Below are 17,061 nucleotides of genomic sequence, written 5' to 3'. Positions count from 1 at the left end.
TATGGTTTCACTTATTTGTGGAGCATAACAAATATCATGGAGGACAAGGGGTGTCAGAGAGGAGAAGGGAGTTGGGGTAAATTGGAATGGGAGGTGAACCATGACAGACTATGGACTCTGAAAAACAATCTGAGGGGTTTGAAGTGGCGGGGGTTTGGGAGGTTGGGGTACCAGGTGTTGGGTATTATAGAGGGCACGGATTGCATGGAGCACTGGGTGTGGTGAAAAATAATGAATACTGTTTTTCTGAAAATAAATAAATCGAAAAAATTTAAAAAAAAAAGAAAGTAACCTATTATGAATAAGGATAAAACTCTCATAAACTGTTGGTAGAAGTACTGAATTTGGGTGGCATACATTAAAATTTTTTATTTGTAATCACTTTCATGTAGCAATTATATTTCTAAGAATTTATCATAAACTCTGTTCTCAAACATAAAGACATTCTCCTGTCTTCATTAAAGCAGTTAATAACTCCCTACAAAACCCCAAAAGATAGTTGCTCCTTAATGGAGTCCAGAGCTACTGCCTACCTACCACAAAGCACTTGTTGCTTTTTCAGAACTCTAAAGCTTACTAATTTAGGAACTCTAGAACTATTTTTAAAATGTTCTAGCAGCAATTAGCAGCTGTCAGCTCCCTATGCTCAATTCTCTCTGAGGCCAATTAACAGAACTAGGAGCAAAAGGCAGTTAGGGGAAGAGAGGAGGAGGAAATAAACATTGTCCAGGGGCATTTTTGTTAATCAATGGGTATAGAACTTGAAATTTTCTGGGTTGTTCCTATGTATGTCTTATTAGTTTCTCATACTCTATTTTAGCACAATTTACTTTACAAAGGTGTCCCTTTATTGAGGGTTCTGAAAAGTAAACAGCATGCTATAGTATTTTTTTTTTTTTTTACCAGTTCAGAATTGTTTGGGGGAAGAAAACCTGACACAGAGCCATAGGAAAATAGATATACAGTGGTGGGATCTCAAAGTTGAATGATTTGTAGATACAGTCATCTGACTATGAAAGATGCTCCTTTATGCATATTTTAGTAATTATCTAAATGGTTAATTTACTATGACATTAAAGTAATTTAAAATATATTGGGAAAAAAGAGACTGTTTTTAGTCAGTTTGAACCTGAACTCAATTTTAAGGAGCTACCTGCAAACAGACAGAGTGTGTTCTTTCTTGTTCTAGGAGGGAGGAACTTCAGATGCTTATGAGGATGGTTGGCTGTGACCAGCCTTGCAGCCTTACAAGTTTCCTAAGTCTATCACATCATGTTAAGTATACACACCTCCATTAGTTGAGAGGTTAGGCACAAGTATAAGAGCCCAGCAAGAGGCATGGACAAAAGTGGTGGCTATGTCCAGATTAGACTTTGCATAAACTGAGTCAATACCTTGACTCAAATCATGCTTGATTCCACCCTTGGTGGAAGTAGTGCAAAATGTCCATCAGCAGATGAAGGGGGGGGGATATATATATATATATATAGATATATATATATATATCTATATATATATATATATCCTTAAAGAGGAAAAACATTCTGACACACACTACCATATGAAACAACTTTATGATCAGTGAAATCAGCCAATGCAAGACCATTCATGTGAAGTACCTAAGCAGTCAAATCCACAGAAACAGAAAATGGAATGGTGTTTCTAGGGACTGGGGGAAAGGGAATAGTGTTTAATGGGCACAGAGTTTCAGTTTGGAATGACAAAAGAGTTCTGGAGATGGATGGTTGCACAGCAATGTGAATGTACTTAATGCTACCTGAAGTGTACACTTAAAAATGGCATAAATGACACATTTTATATTATGCATGTTTTACCACAGTAATAAGAAAAGACAACTCACCTTTGAAGTTGCCAATGTATAGGCCAGGCAGGATCTACAAAAGACACAGATCAGATGTTAGTGTAATAGACCTGAAACTGACAGTGTTTTGTACACAGAGGTTGGGCCCTCAACAGAGCAGTGGGAGGACATCCCAGGCCTGCTGCCTGCCATACTCACTTCTCAGCACCTTCCCAGATAGCTAACAGGACCCAGTGTCCTTGTCTCCAGGGTTTTGGCCTGCCCATGGCCACTAGGAAGCCTGCTTAAATAGCATGCGAATGGTTGCACATTGGTGCCCATGAGCTCATGGGACTTTGAAGACCAGAATTCCCCCAAAAGATGTACATGTAAGCCCTTCAGTGCTCCTTGGCATTCTGAGAGTCAAGTCCCAGACCCAAGGGCCTCCAGCCCTCCAGCCCTCCACATCTCCTGCCTACCCTTCCCCTTTGACTCCACCTTTTCTCACATCAGCATCCACCACTTAACCCACAACTCCAGCAAACCTCCCTTTGCTGAGGCCTTTATGCATGCTGTTCCCATGTCCAGTAGCTATGTTCCTACTGTCCTCTCAACCTTCAGGTCCTAGATCTGACTCACACCCTGAAGAGGCCTGTCCTGAGACCAGGCTCTGATATAGACCCTGGCTTCAGCACCCACAGTCCTCAGTACTCCCCTTGTAGAGATCTGTCACAGGGGTATTGCTAGGTGAAGCTCTGTCTCCTCTGCTACAATGGAAAGCTGTTTGGACAACAAACACATCCTGTCACTTGCTGCTGTATACCTAGCTCCTGACCCAGGGCTTTGCTCATGATTATTATTCAATAAAGAATTACTAAATGAATGAATGAACTGCCCAAATGCACAAGTTAATAAGAACATACAATTTACTTCAAAATGTCTACTTTTCCTGAGACAGTGGTTCTCAAGAAATTCCGTCAGAATCACCAGAAGCTGTTAAAAATTCAGATTTCTGGGTAGCCCAGGTGGCTCAGTGGGTTAAAGCCTGTGCCTTCAGCTCAGGTCATGATCCCAAGGTCCTGGGATCAAGCCCCACATCGGGCTCTCTGCTCAGTATGGAGCCTACTTCCCCTCCCCTCTCTCTGCCTGCCTCTCTGCCTACTTGTAATCTCTGTCTGTCAAATAAATAAATAAAGTCTTTAAAAAAAAATTCAGATTTTTGGGGCACCTGGGTGGCTCAGTGGGTTAAACCTCTGCCTTCAGCCCAGGTCATGGTCTCAGGGTCCTGGAATCGAGTCCCACATTGGGCTCTCTGCTCAGCAGGGAGCCTGCCTCCCTCTCTCTCTCTCCTGCTGCTCTGCCTACTTGTAATCTCTCCCTCTCTCTCTCTCTCTCTCTCTCTCTCTCTGTCAAATAAATAAATAAAATCTTAAAAAAAAAATCAGATTTCTGAACAAGCCCTAGCCCCAGCTCCCAATAGAATGATTTAGTTAGATCTGAGACAAGAACAAGGCGCTGGGTTTTTCACAAGCAATGCCCCCCCCCCTTTGCAAAATACAAAGCTAATTCTTGTCCCGCCACTAATTTGTATGACAGGTCTTAAATTCAAATACAGACACTGCTTTGGAAGTTATATCACCTGACATGATTTCCAAGTGCATAGAGCATACTGCCACTGCAGACCTCCGGTGCCCTGGTGACACTCACCTGTCAGCACTACCATCCCACATCCCCACTCAGCTTCGTCTGCTTCACACTCCCTATTTTTTATTCACTTCCACCAAGAAAGCTGAAAGCAGCATGTTGTAACATTTTTCACGTGTGCAGATTTCTTAGAGCATCTTCCTGACAAACAGCTTCTGTGCTAAAAATTAATGGCATCTGTGCAAGTCACCATGGGGGAATGCACTGTGGCACTGTCCAGGCAGTCTGATGGAGCTCAGTAATACTAGGTCTAGGGCTAGTTTCTGTGCTGGGTTGGGAAGGTTGCCAAGCCGTGGGACAACAGAATATAGTGACCAAAAGGGGACACTTGTGAGAAGGAAAAGAGACTCTGTTAATAATTACAGTTGACCCTTGAACAATGAGGGGTGGGACATCAACTCCCCACATAAGCTGAGAATCCATGAATAACTTCTGACTTCCCAAAAACTTAACTACTAATCACCTACTGTTGACTGGGAGTCTTAGCAATAAACAGCCTATTAATGCACATTTTGCATATTATATGTATTACATACTATATTCTTACAATAATATAAGCTAAAGGAAAGTAAATGTTGTTAAGAAAATAACAAGGAAAAGGAAATATATTTAGGGTATTGTAAAAAAGTCCTTGAGTAAGCGGACCTGCTGCGTAGTTCAAACCTGTGTTGTTCAAGGGTCAACTGTCCTCTTAGAAAACAGGCAAGGCCCAGAAGTGAGCCAGGTCATGGATGTGTGTGATCACCCTGACTCACGGAATACTCAGGGAGGCAAAATTACTTTGGAGTGCCCCATGTGACTGAGAAGTCAGTTATATCCCATAACTGAAGTCATAGCACCGAGGCAAACTGGTTTAGCTCTGTAACTAGGAACATGTGGAACAGTATCTCAGAGGAAAACACCAGCATCCACTGCCAAGGAGCAAAAACATTTGACAGGTCTTCCTTGAAACAGAATCAGTCTTTGAGATCCTTCTGTGAGGAAGGGTGGAATAAATACTGTATTGTTCCTGTTTTAAAATTAAAAAACAATACAAGGCCATCTTGGAGATGGATCAAACTAATATTCTCTGGCAGCTCTTGGCTGCATAGACTATGCTTTTTCATGGGTAATCTCCCATTCTCCAGGGTCTCTCCTGTCTTTATTAGGAGGCGACATTATATACTAAAGGGCATAGTCATCACATAGCTCTCTTAGCTGACAGTAACAGCAACTTCTTCCTTAACCAAACTTTAGTCAGGCTCCTTTGAGCCTTCTTCTTGACTAGGCCTCACCCTGCCAATTTTAGCAAAGGGGACCTGCCAATTTTAGCAAAGAATCCTGCTAAGCCAGTTTATCAAGAATCCTCCCAATCTTGATATCCAATCAAGCTCATCTTCCTCTAGCCTTGATATTTAATCAAATTCTTTTCAATAATATTCCATCTTTGCCTCACCTTGCCTGTTGGCTATAAGTCCCCACTTTCTCCTACTGTATTGAGTCGAATTCTCTCACTTGCCAGAGTATCTCTACCTATTGCACTAGCCTCAAATAAAGGCTTCCTTGCCATTTTTAGTAAGAATAATTTTTTCCTTTATAACATTGACCACAAATAGCTTTAGATTCATAAAACTGACAGTTATAATGAACCATAACATGAGCATGTATATTTGTCCCAAATCCACAGAATGTACAATAGTAGATGAATGATTCTCACATGTGGACTTCATGCTGGACACTCAGGATACAGGTGTGATGGGGAGAGATAGGGCCCTGCCAGAGGCATACTACTTCCCTTGTGGAGCTTCTTGCCTAGGGAAGGAGGAGGTGACCTGTCCACTCTGGGATCTCCAAGGATTTTCAGGAGGAAGGAACACTTAGGGGACATGCAGTTCAAGAGCAGTGGGTCAGGAGAGAGGGAGGAACAGGCAGGGGAGCAATGGAAACCACCAGTGCAGACAAAGGCAGCTAATCTCTACCAGAAGAGAGCATGAGGGAGGCAGAGACACAGCAGAGAAGAACAGGACCAGGCTGTGGACCAGGCTGCATTCAGCAGCCACAGGCAACCATAGAAGGCCTTCAGGGCTCTAGATAAAGTACCACTAAGATGATTAAGACATGTGGGGCCATTAGAAAGATTTTTTTTTATGATTTCTTTAAGTAACATTTTTTTAAATTTATTTTTTATTTATTTTCAGCATAACAGTATTCATTATTTTTGTACTACACCCAGTACTCCATGCAATCTGTGCCCTCTATTATACCTACCACCTAGTAACCCAACCTCCTACCCCCCTCCCACTTAAAACCTCTCAGATTGTTTTTCAGAGTCCATAGTGTGTCATGGTTCACCTCCCATTCCAATTTACCCCAACTCCCTTCTCCTCTCTAACACCCCTTTTCCTCCAAGCTATTTGTTATGCTCCACAAATAAGTGAAACCATATGATAATTGACTCTCTCTGCTTGACTTATTTCACTCAGCGTAATCTCTTCCGGTCCCGTCCATGTTGGTACAAAAGTTGGGTATTCATCCTTTCTGATGGAGGCATAATACTCCATAGTGTATATGGACCACATCTTCCTTATCCAGTCGTCCGCTGAAGGGCATCTTAGTTCTCTCCACAGTTTGGCGACCGTGGTCATTGCTGCTATAAACATTGGGGTACAGATGGACCTTCTTTTCATGACATCTGTATCTTTGGGGGTAAATACCCAGTAGTGCAATGGCAGGGTCATACGGAAGTTCTATTTTTAATTTCTTGAGGAATCTCCACACTGTTCTCCAAAAAGGCTGCACCAACTTGCATCCCCACCAATAGTGTAAGAGGGTTCCCCTTTCTCCACATCCCCTCCAACACATGTTGTTTCCTGTATTGCTAATTTTGGCCATTCTAACTGGTGTAAGGTGATACCTCAATGTGGTTTTAATTTGAATCTCCCTCATGGCTAGTGATGATGAACATCTTTTCATGTGTCTGATAGCCATTTGTATGTCTTCACTGAAGTGTCCGTTCATATCTTCTGCCCATTTTTTGATATGATTGTCTGTTTTGTGTGTGTTGAGTTTGAGGAGTTCTTTATAGATCCTGGATATCAACCTTTTGTCTGTACTGTCATTTGCAAATATCTTCTCCCATTCCGTGGGTGGCCTCTTTGTTTTCTTGACTGTTTCCTTTGCTGTGCAGAAGCTTTTGATTTTGATGAAGTCCCAAAAGTTTATTTTCACTTTTGTTTCCTTTGCCTTGGGAGACATATCTTGAAAGAAGTTGCGGTGGCTGATATTGAAGAGGTTACTGCCTATGTTCTCCTCTAGGATTCTAATGGATTCCTATCTCACGCTGAGGTCTTTTATCCATTTTGAGTTTATCTTTGTGTATGGTGTAAGAGAATGGTTGAGTTTCATTCTTCTACATATAGCTGTCCAGTTTTCCCAGCACCATTTATTGAAGAGACTGTCTTTTTTCCACTGTACATTTTTTCCTGTTTTGTCGAAGATTATTTGCCCATAGAGTTGAGGGTACATATCTGGGCTCTCTACTCTGTTCCACTGGTCTATGTGTCTCTTTTTATGCCAGTACCATGCTGTCTTGGTGAGCACACCTTTGTAGTAAAGCTTGAAATCAGGTAGCGTGATGCCCCCAGTTTTATTTTTAAAGGGACTATCCACCAAGATGATCTAACAATTGTAAATATCTATGCCCCCAATATGGGAGCAGCCAATTACATAAGAAAACTGTTAATCAAGATAAAGAGTTATATTGATATGATTACATTAATAGTAGGAGATCTTTAACACACCTCTCTCAGAAATAGACAAATCATCGAAGCAGAAAATCAATAAAGAAACAAGAGCATTGGACCAGATGGACCTCATAGATATATACAGAACATTCCACCCTAAAACAACAGAATACTCATTCTTCTCAAGTGCACATGGAACCTTCTCAAGAATAGACCACATACTGGGTCACAAATCACGACTCAACTGATACCAAAAGACCGAGATTATTCCCTGCATATTCTCAGATCACAATGCTTTGAGACTGGAGCTCAATCACAAGGAAAAGTTCAGAAGGAACTCAAACACCTGGAAGCTAAAGACCACCTTGCTTAAGAATGCTTGAATAAACCAGGAGATCAAAGAAGAACTGAAACAATTCATGGAAACCAATGAAAATGAAGACACTTCAGTCCAAAACCTATGGGATACAGCAAAGGCAGTCCTAAGGGGGAAATACATAGCCATCCAAGCCTCTCTCAAAAAAACTGAAAAACCCAGAACACAGCAGCTGTCTATACACCTTAATGAACTGGAGAATCAACAACAAATCAAACCAACTCCACACATAGGAAGGGAAATCATCAAGATTAGAGCTGAGATCAAGGAGGCAGAAACCAGAGATACAGTAGAACGTATCAATAAACTAGAAGCTGGTTTTTTGAAAGAATCAATAAAATCGATAAACCATTGGCCACACTAATCCAAAAGAAAAGAGAGAAAGCCCAAATTCCTAAAATTATGAATGAAAAGGGAGAGATCACAACTAACACCAAGGAAGTAGAAACAATCATCAGAAGTTATTATCAACAGTTACATGCCAATAAGCTAAGCAACCTAGATGAAATGGATGCATTCCTGGAAAACTATAAATTCCCAAAACTGAACCAGGAAGAAATTGACAACCTGAATAGACCGATAGCTAGTAACAAGATTGAAGCAGTGATCAAAAACCTCCTAAAAAACAAGAGCCCAGGACCTGACGGATTCCCTGGGGAATTCTACCAAACTTTCAAAGAAGAAATAACACCTATTCTCCCGAAACTGTTTCAAAAACAGCATTACCCTGATCCCCAAACCAGGCAAAGACCCTACCAAAAAGGAGAATTTCAGACCAATATCACTGGTGAATATGGATGCTAAGATTCTCAACAAGATCCTAGCAAACAGGATCCAACAGTACATTAAAAAGATTATCCACCATGACAAGGTGGGATTCACCCCTGGGCATCAAGGATGGTTCAACATTCGCAAATCAATCAATGTGATAGAACAAATTAATATGAGAGGAGAGAAGAACCACGTGGTCCTCTCAATTGATGCAGAAAAAAGCATTTGACAAAATCCAGCATCCGTTCCTGATTAAAATGCTTCAAAGTATAGGGATAGAGGGAACATTCCTGAACTTCATAAAATCTATCTATGAAAAACCCACAGCAAATATCATCCTCAATGGGAAAAAGCTTGCAGCCTTCCCATTGAGATCAGGAACACGACAAGGATGCCCACTCTCACCACTCTTGTTCAACATAGTATTAGAAGTCCTAGCAACAGCAATCAAAACAAAGAGAAATAAAAGGTATCCAAATTGGCAATGAAGAAGTCAAACTCTCTCTCTTCGCAGATGACATGATTCTTTATATGGAAAACCCAAAAGACTCCACCCCCAAACTACTAGAACTCATACAGCACTTCAGCAACGTGGCAGGATACAAAGTCAACGTACATAAATCAGTGGCTTTCTTATACACTAACAATGAAAATACAGAAAGGGAAATTAGAGAATCGATTCCATTTACTATAGCACCAAGAACCATAAGATACTTGGGAATAAACCTAACCAAAGAGGTGAAGGATCTGTCTTCAAGGAACTACAGAACATCCATGAAAGAAATTGAAGAAACACAAAAAGATGGAAGACCATTTCATGCTCCTGGACTGGAAGAATAAACATTGTTAAAATGTCTATACTGCCTAGAGCAATCTATACTTTTAATGCCATTCCGATCAAATGTCCACCGGTATTCTTCAAAGAGCTGGAGCATATAATCCAAAAATTTGTATGGAATCAGAAGATATTTTCATATATTTTTATTTAATATATCTTGGAAATGTCATGATAAAAATAGAGGAAAGGTAAAGTTGTGTATGCAGTCAATGTCTTCATTATCATATTACCTCCATAAGGGGAACACTGGGGGCTGTTGGGGAGGGTCCAATAAGGGCCATTTCTGTCTTTATCTTTGAACTTTTCTATATGGTTTTGATGTTCTAATTGTTTGCAAGCTTTACTTCAATTTACTTTTTTCCTTTTTAAGTCAAGAGGGGTTATTTAGGGAAAAGATTATGGCCCAGTTTTGCTTTTCTTTTTTGTACTTCTACTGTTTTCTCTACCAAAATAAACTAATACACTTCATATTATTTTTTAAATAAAATAAAGCAAGGACATGAGATTAGATCACCTCTGTGCCCCGCTGCTCTAGAGCCATGGTTTTATGATTACTAAATCCATCCTTTAGAGGCCAACTCCAGCCAGGTTTCTACTCCCTGCACTGCTATCTAAAACATAACATTATCTTTCCATTCCCATTATCAATTCCTCAAGTCTCCTGATGATGTCACCTTCTCCCAGTCCCCTAAAATGAAAATCTGGACCCCATTCCCACCATAGCACTCTCCTCCATACTCCCTCGTGCCTCTCTCTGATCCGTGAGTTACAAAGTCCTAGCACAGTCCTGGCTGCTTTCCCACAGTCAGAGCATGAGCTCATACATGGGCTAGAGCAGTATCCACTGAACTAGCTTCTCTGTCCCATCAAATTAATTTTGTAAGGTCATATTCTCACTGGGTCATTTTCTAGATAATGTTTAGTAGCAAACCCTTTCCAAAGAAAATGAAAGCCAAAACTGAAATTCAACTGAAAATTTCAATTTGGCTTCCACATGATGGCTCCAACTTACCCCTTAAGGATTTCCCCCATTTCTCTCCAATTTGCAGCCAAACCAAGTAACCTCCAGTTTCCCAATACCTTTACTCGTCTTACTTCGCAATATCACACTTCTTTGCTCTCAATATTCTCTTTAAACAGAGAAGTCATCCCCACTATTTGGGGTCCCTCATCCCCCTTGGCTATACTAAAAAATTATAAACCCTATAATAGACAATTATTTCACTGGTTTTCTAGCCTCTGAAGCCCTTTCCTATGTCTGAGGAATTTCCCCGCAATTTAGAGTCTTGGTAGGAAGCAGAGCCCAGCTCTTACTACAGAAGCTGCCAATACCAGATGACTGACTGCTTGCATTTGCCTTTGCTGCTGTGACATGGAAATGTGACAAATGTGCAACAGCTGCTCCAGATCAGAATCCAGAGATAACCCATGATATTTTCTCCCCCAACAGGGGCAGTAGGGCTGGTAGCACATCTAGAACCCAAAATAGCATCAGCACTATCTTGGAGCAGCCCCAGAAATGCTCTCACCAGAACAGATCTAGGATCTGCTTCTGGCAAGTTAGCCTTAATCTAGTTCTCCCAACTTCCTGGCCATCCTACCTATTGTTTTGTGTTTTTTTATGGCTAACATATTTTTTAATAATAATTATTTTTATTAACATACATTGTATTATTAGCCCCAGGGGTACAGGTCTGTGAATTGTCAGGCTTAAACATTTCACAGCACTCACCATAGCACATATCCTCCCCAATGTCCATAACCCAACCTTCGTCTCCCTACCCCTCCTTTCTCCAGCAACCCTCAGATTGTTTTGTGAGATTAAGAGTCTCTTATGGTTTGTCTCCCTCCTGAACCTATCTTGTTTCATATTTTCCTTCCCTACCCCCCAAGCCTCCCACCCTGCCTCTCAAATTCCTCATATAAGAGAGATCATATGATAATTTTGTCTTTCTCTGACTGACTTATTTCACTCAGCATAATACCTTCTAGTTCCATCCACATCATTGCAAATGGCAAGCTTTCATTTCTTTTGATGGCTGCATAATATTCCATTGAATATGTATACCACATCTCCTTTATTGATTCATCTGTTGATGGACATCTAGGTTCTTCCCATAGTTTGGCTATTGTGGACATTGCTGCTATACACATTTGGGTGCACGTGCCCCTTCAGATCACTACATTTGTATCTTTACTGTAAATACCCAGTAGTGCGATTGCTGGGTCGAGCATCCTACCTATTGTACCCAAAGCAGCCACATTTGGACTTTGTTGCTTACAAACACTGACCCTGGTATAGGCCTTTCAACCCAGTAAAAATGCATAAATGCAAATGAGCTGTACAGACCTTCAGGCAAGTCACAGACTAGCAAAGTCCTACCCACCTTGTAAGCAGCAGCCCCACTGGCACTCCCCAAAAGAGTCAGAGATCACTCCAACAGGAGATTCCTCCCCCTGCCTTTATGCAACCTCATTAAGCACTTCACCACTCCTCAATAGCTCCCCAATTTGTCTGCTCCTCTTGAAACTTCGGTGCAGTATCTTTGTTCAGTTTCTTAGTACCTCCCCTCTGACTTGTAACAGCCTCCTAAAGATCTCTCTACCTTTGGATAGATCCCTTCAAAGGAATCCTCAACCAGACTCCAAGTGCAAAACTAACTATGTAACTCTTCAGATTAAAACCTTCTTAGGATTCTAAGTAGCTGTCACCATAGAAACTAAATCAGGTACCTCAGCAATTGAGACCTTCAGGTACTGAGGTTGCTATGCCTGCAACCTCAGCCCCATGCCTAGTTCTTTCCTTAAACTTTCCTAGAGCTGAAGTAACCATTCAAAGATGCAGGGCGAGACCCCCAATTCTAGCATCCAGGTTTTAAGGGCAACAGCCCAATTTTCAACTGCTATCAACTACATAAAAAAAACCCCACAAAACCTTAAATATTTTGATAGACAAAACACATCTGCACGCTGACTATAGCCCATGGACATCAAGTTTATGACTTCTATCTGCTGCTTGCATCAGATATGATGTATTGTATGTTCTCTCTAAACTTGGATGGTTCTCCCTTGATTCCTAGTTACTCAAGTAAATGTTTCTTCAGTGAATAGATGAACAAAAAGAGAATGTAAATAAGGTAGGAGGAAGTAAAGCAAGGAAAGGAGACATGAAAAACAATAATGAGTAAAGCCTAAGAAATCAAACCTTGTCCCTGTTCTGCCCTGGACAGATCTCCATAGGGGTCAGTGATGGTCACAGCAGCAGCACGGGGACCAGTGCTGGATGAGAGCAGCATCCCAAAAGGAGGCCAGGTCAGAGTGATGGCAAAGAGTGAGGCTTAATCTTACCAAAATCAAAGAGCCAACTTACTAAAAATCAGTTAAGATGCACATTTTGTATGCATTTAAAATTTATTTTTTAAAAAGATTTATTTATTTATTCCTTTGTCAGAGAGGGAGAGAGAAAGAGCATAAGCAGGGGGATCAACAGGCAGAGCAGGCAGAGGGAGAAGCAGGCTCCCCACTGAGCAAGCCATCCCAGGACCTTGGGATCAGGTCCCAAGCCAGAGGCAGAGGCTTAACCGACTGAGATGTCCCTAAAATTTTTTTCTTTTTTCTTTTCCAAGTCTTTATCTAAACTCCAGTTATTTAACATACAGTGTAATATTAGTTTTAGGTGTAGAATTCAGTGATTTATCACTTATATACAACACTTGGTGCTCATCCTTATTCTCCATCAACCATCTAACCCAAGCCCCACTCTCCTCCCCTCCAGCAACCTTCAGTTTGTTCTCTGGTTTGTCTCTTTTCTGCCCCTCCCCCAAATTCATCTGTTTTATTTCTTAAATTCCACATATGCAAAAAGAAGACAGAGCTATGTCAGTAAACCTTAAACTCCATTTTCAAGACCACAAGAGTAAACTAGTGTTTCGAGGGCCAGAAACAGAAAGTGAGTGGCTCAATTCCACTTTCTGTAGTTTCTTCCATACAGAATTACAAAATAAGAGAAAGGAAGACTAACCACTGGCACAGTGCGAAATTACATTTTTTTGTTTTCAAGAAGAATAGAAACCCCATGAATATTTAAACTTCTACTCTAGTCAGCTTCATAATTTAAACTTGAAACAAAAAATTTGACCTCTCCCAATTTTGACCTATCCACTTCCCTGGCATGATTGTTGCTGGTAATCCTTAAGTACAGAGAAAGAGAAAATGAAATGAAATAATTTTCCAGCAGAAAGATAGCTTATAGAGACCATGGAAGATCAGAGTGTTCATCTGGGACAAAGTGGATGAATAGCCAGTCAATTCATGAATTCTGAACTTAAGCCAGAAGCAAGAACACAAGGAAAGTGAAATCATTGCCACCTGGGAGGAAAGAAAAGCAAAGATCAAAGAAAGAAGTTTGTATATGCATTTTGGATATGTTTGAGAATGTTCTATGACTCTAGGATAACCACCACCAGATTGGTCCTAATTGTCTTTGGGCCTCAGAAATAATTTTTATTCCCTCTGTAGAAGATGGTTCTTCCTTCGTTGTTCACCTGGGTGGTACCTTGTCCTTTAAGTCTCCCATAAGATGACAGCTCCTAAGGAAGTCTCTCATGACCATTAAATTTCCTGACACCCTCCATCACAACCCCTTGTTATTTTCTTCATCATATTCATCAGTACTTAAAATTATATTTGCCTACTTTTTTGATTGACCTTGAAGCAGGGGGTTTGTCTATTGTCTTCCCTGCTCTATCTCAAGAGCCTGCCACAGAATCCAGCACATAAAGAGATAATAAAAGGCAATGAAAGATGCTCTCTAGCACTCTGCTAGTCAAAAAAAGATTCTTGTTTTCTGATAAAAGACTGTGTAGAGATAGGAAATGAAGGCAGACTCCTGCAGAAATTCTTTGACACCATGCTAAAGATTCTCCATGTTTAATGGCTCCTCTTGATCAATATCCTTCACACCCACACTATACTAACACTGTCTATACAGAAGTGCATAAAATCAAATCCTTCACCACAAAAAAGTACTTATGAACAAAACAATACTGCTTCTAAGGGCAATAAATATTTTGAGTTTATTTCTTAAACATTTCTCTTAGTGCTTCAAGATACCATGCAATCTAAGACCACCACCCAAACAGATTTAAGAGATAAAATTCAGATAAAATCAGGCCGCAGGACAAGGCTGTTGGGAGTGGGATAATCTTAATTCTTCCTAGGTCAGAAAGATCTTTCTGGGTTTCAAAGCCAGGAATGAGGGGGAGAACTTTGGTGGATTCTGTGAAGGGTTAAAGGTCACAGACTTTCTTAATGCCATTTGGCCATGGGTTTAACCAGTTTGCATTTGCAAAAGGATAAATCTGAGAATACTCTTGGAGCACCTGGGTGGCTCAGTCAGTTGAGCATCCAACTCTTTATTTCACCTGAGGTCGTGATCTCAGGGTCACTGGTTGCTCTCTGCACTCAGCACAGAGGCTGCTTAAGATTCTGTCCCTTTCCCTCTACCCCCTACCTTCTGCTTGTGCTCTTAAAAAAAAAAAAAGAAAGAAAGAAAGAAAGAAAGAAAGGAAAAAGAATCTGAGAATAATTTTGTATGCACTTAGAATAAAGCCTTAAGCATTTGCTCCTTCAACATAAAATAAAACTCTAATTTTGAAAAGAGAAAATATCCAGAAGGTAGTATAGGGGACAGGAGACAGTACCAGCATACAGCAGTCTGTCTACACTGCTGCGGACATGGTGTGCTTATCTCCCACAGAAGGACTCCTCTGTAAGCTGCCTGGAGCTGGGTGACAGGGTCTTCCTGTCTTTCACATTCATTTCCCAGTATAGGCTCTAGCACAGTGCTTTGACAATAGCAGGTGCTCAACAGTATAATCTGATGACTAGGTGGATGGACAAATGAATAAATAATGAAGGTGGCCAAGTAAGGTGCTGTCACATGGTAACAGCACAAAGAGATCTAACCTTCTAGCCCCTCACCATATGAAAACAGAGCTTCTCAACCTTTAAGGCCTTCCTTTTTTTTTTTTTTTTTTTTTTGCCTTCCTCTTTCATTTTTATTTTTTAAAAAATTTTTTATAAACATATAATACTATTCCTCTTTTGATAATGATCCAGTTCTAGATTACCCAGACCTTCTCCTCTGAAGGGAGAAGCCTAGGCCAATGGCTCTCAATGGGGGACAATTCTGCCCTCTGGCTTATACCTTTGAATTCCTGGAGATATTATTTTTGGTTGTCACAATGGGGGAAGAGTGCAACTGGTACCTAGTGAGGAGAGGCCTGGAATGTTACTAAACCTCCTACAATGCAAAAGACAACCCCCACAACAAAGACTGACCCAGCCCAAGGTGTGGGAGGGATGGGGTGGCTAGATGATGGACATTTGGGAGGGCATGTACTATGGTGAGTGGTGTGAATTGTGTAAAACTGATGAATCACAGACCTATATACCTGAAATAAATAATATGTTAATTAAAAAAAAAAAGACTGATCCAGCCCAAAATGTTAATAGTGCAGAGGTTGAGGAACCCTCATAGGAGAGGCATATTTATATCTTTGATCTTTTCCTCTTGAACTAAACTTTCTCCACTCTACTGCCCTATCTTCCTAAGGAGAACAGAGCTATCCTTAACTAGTATCATTACTATAATCATTAATGGGACAAATTAACTCACACTAATAGCAGTGCACATTTGCACTTCCCAGGTTGCAAGAATGTCTTTTAAAAAATTCTCATTTGCTTCTCTCAAGAATTTGGGAAGTATCATCATATTCATTTTTGAGCAAATGACACTAGATAAGCTAACCATCGTTTCTATGAGTTGAAAGAGGTAAAGAAACTGAAGCTCAGGGACATTAAGTGACTTGTTCCAGATCACATGCATAAAGCAGCAGAGTGTTAAAGACACCCCAAATCAGGCTTTGTGATAACCCTGGCCCCTCTTGCTTTCACTGCACTGGACTTCTCATGGGACGGTGGTGGCCCAATGGATATATAATGTAAGCCATATATATATAATTTAAAATTTTCTAGTAGCCACATAAAAAGTAAAAAGAAACAGATGAAGTCAATTTTAATATATTTTATTTAAGTGAAATATATTTAAAATATTTATAATATACAAATATAAACATATTTCTGCAATCAACATACAGAATTATTCATAGAATGGTTTAAAAGTTTTTGTACCAACTCTTCCAAGTCTGGTGTGTATTTTATACTTAAATCACATCTCACTTGCAATTAGCCACATTTTAGTTACTCAATAGCCCTGTGACTAATGGCTACTGTTTTGCACAACACAGGTTGCATGTATGTGTGTGTGTGTCTGTGTGTGTGTAGGGAAAAGAGAAAAGGAAGAGAGACATGGGGAGGTGTAGAGGTTCCTGTGGGTTAAGACAGACAACTTGAGGAGAGTGGGGTAAGTAGATGATGAGTGCGATTTTAGGTGGCATTCAAACTAGGTCAAGGATCTGCTGGAGTAAAAATGTTTAAGCTGAGATCAGAAGAAACTGCTCAAAGTTACAGGAATAATGGCAAAGTACATTGCTAGAATCTAGAAATTAAAAGCCTTAGCTAGAATTTGTTCATGTATGTCTTAAACTAGGCTTCATATTTTCCCCATCTGTAAAAGCAAGTTGATTTGCAGAATCAATGCTAACCATAGAAATGCTTTTCTAAGACCATTTACAAATAAAAACATACAATGCCCTTGGAACGAAAAGCATGATTTGCAATATCTGTGTCATAAGGTTATTGGGACAAGATTTCTTTCCCATCTCACAGAAGCTGGTCATCCTTAGCAAAAGAAAATTTAGGAACTAAACAACAGATTTTTCTTCTG

The 17,061-nt window shown here is 40.4% G+C and overlaps 1 protein-coding gene across 6 annotated transcripts in view; it reads right to left on the bottom strand.

Moving 5' to 3' along the window:
• Nucleotides 1-17,061, bottom strand: part of DUSP22 (dual specificity phosphatase 22) — an 80,253-nt gene that overhangs the window by 59,294 nt on the left and 3,898 nt on the right. For all 6 annotated transcript variants that reach the window (XM_059399315.1, XM_059399316.1, XM_059399313.1 and 3 more), the window contains one exon: nt 1,862-1,895. In XM_059399315.1, the coding sequence (XP_059255298.1) occupies nt 1,862-1,895 (34 nt within the window). Of the gene's footprint in view, nt 1-1,861; nt 1,896-17,061 lie in introns of those variants that run through there.

The sequence above is a fragment of the Mustela nigripes genome, chromosome 5, assembly GCF_022355385.1.
Source record: "Mustela nigripes isolate SB6536 chromosome 5, MUSNIG.SB6536, whole genome shotgun sequence".
Classification (NCBI taxonomy): domain Eukaryota; kingdom Metazoa; phylum Chordata; class Mammalia; order Carnivora; family Mustelidae; genus Mustela; species Mustela nigripes.
This window is presented reverse-complemented; position numbering and strand designations above follow the sequence as displayed.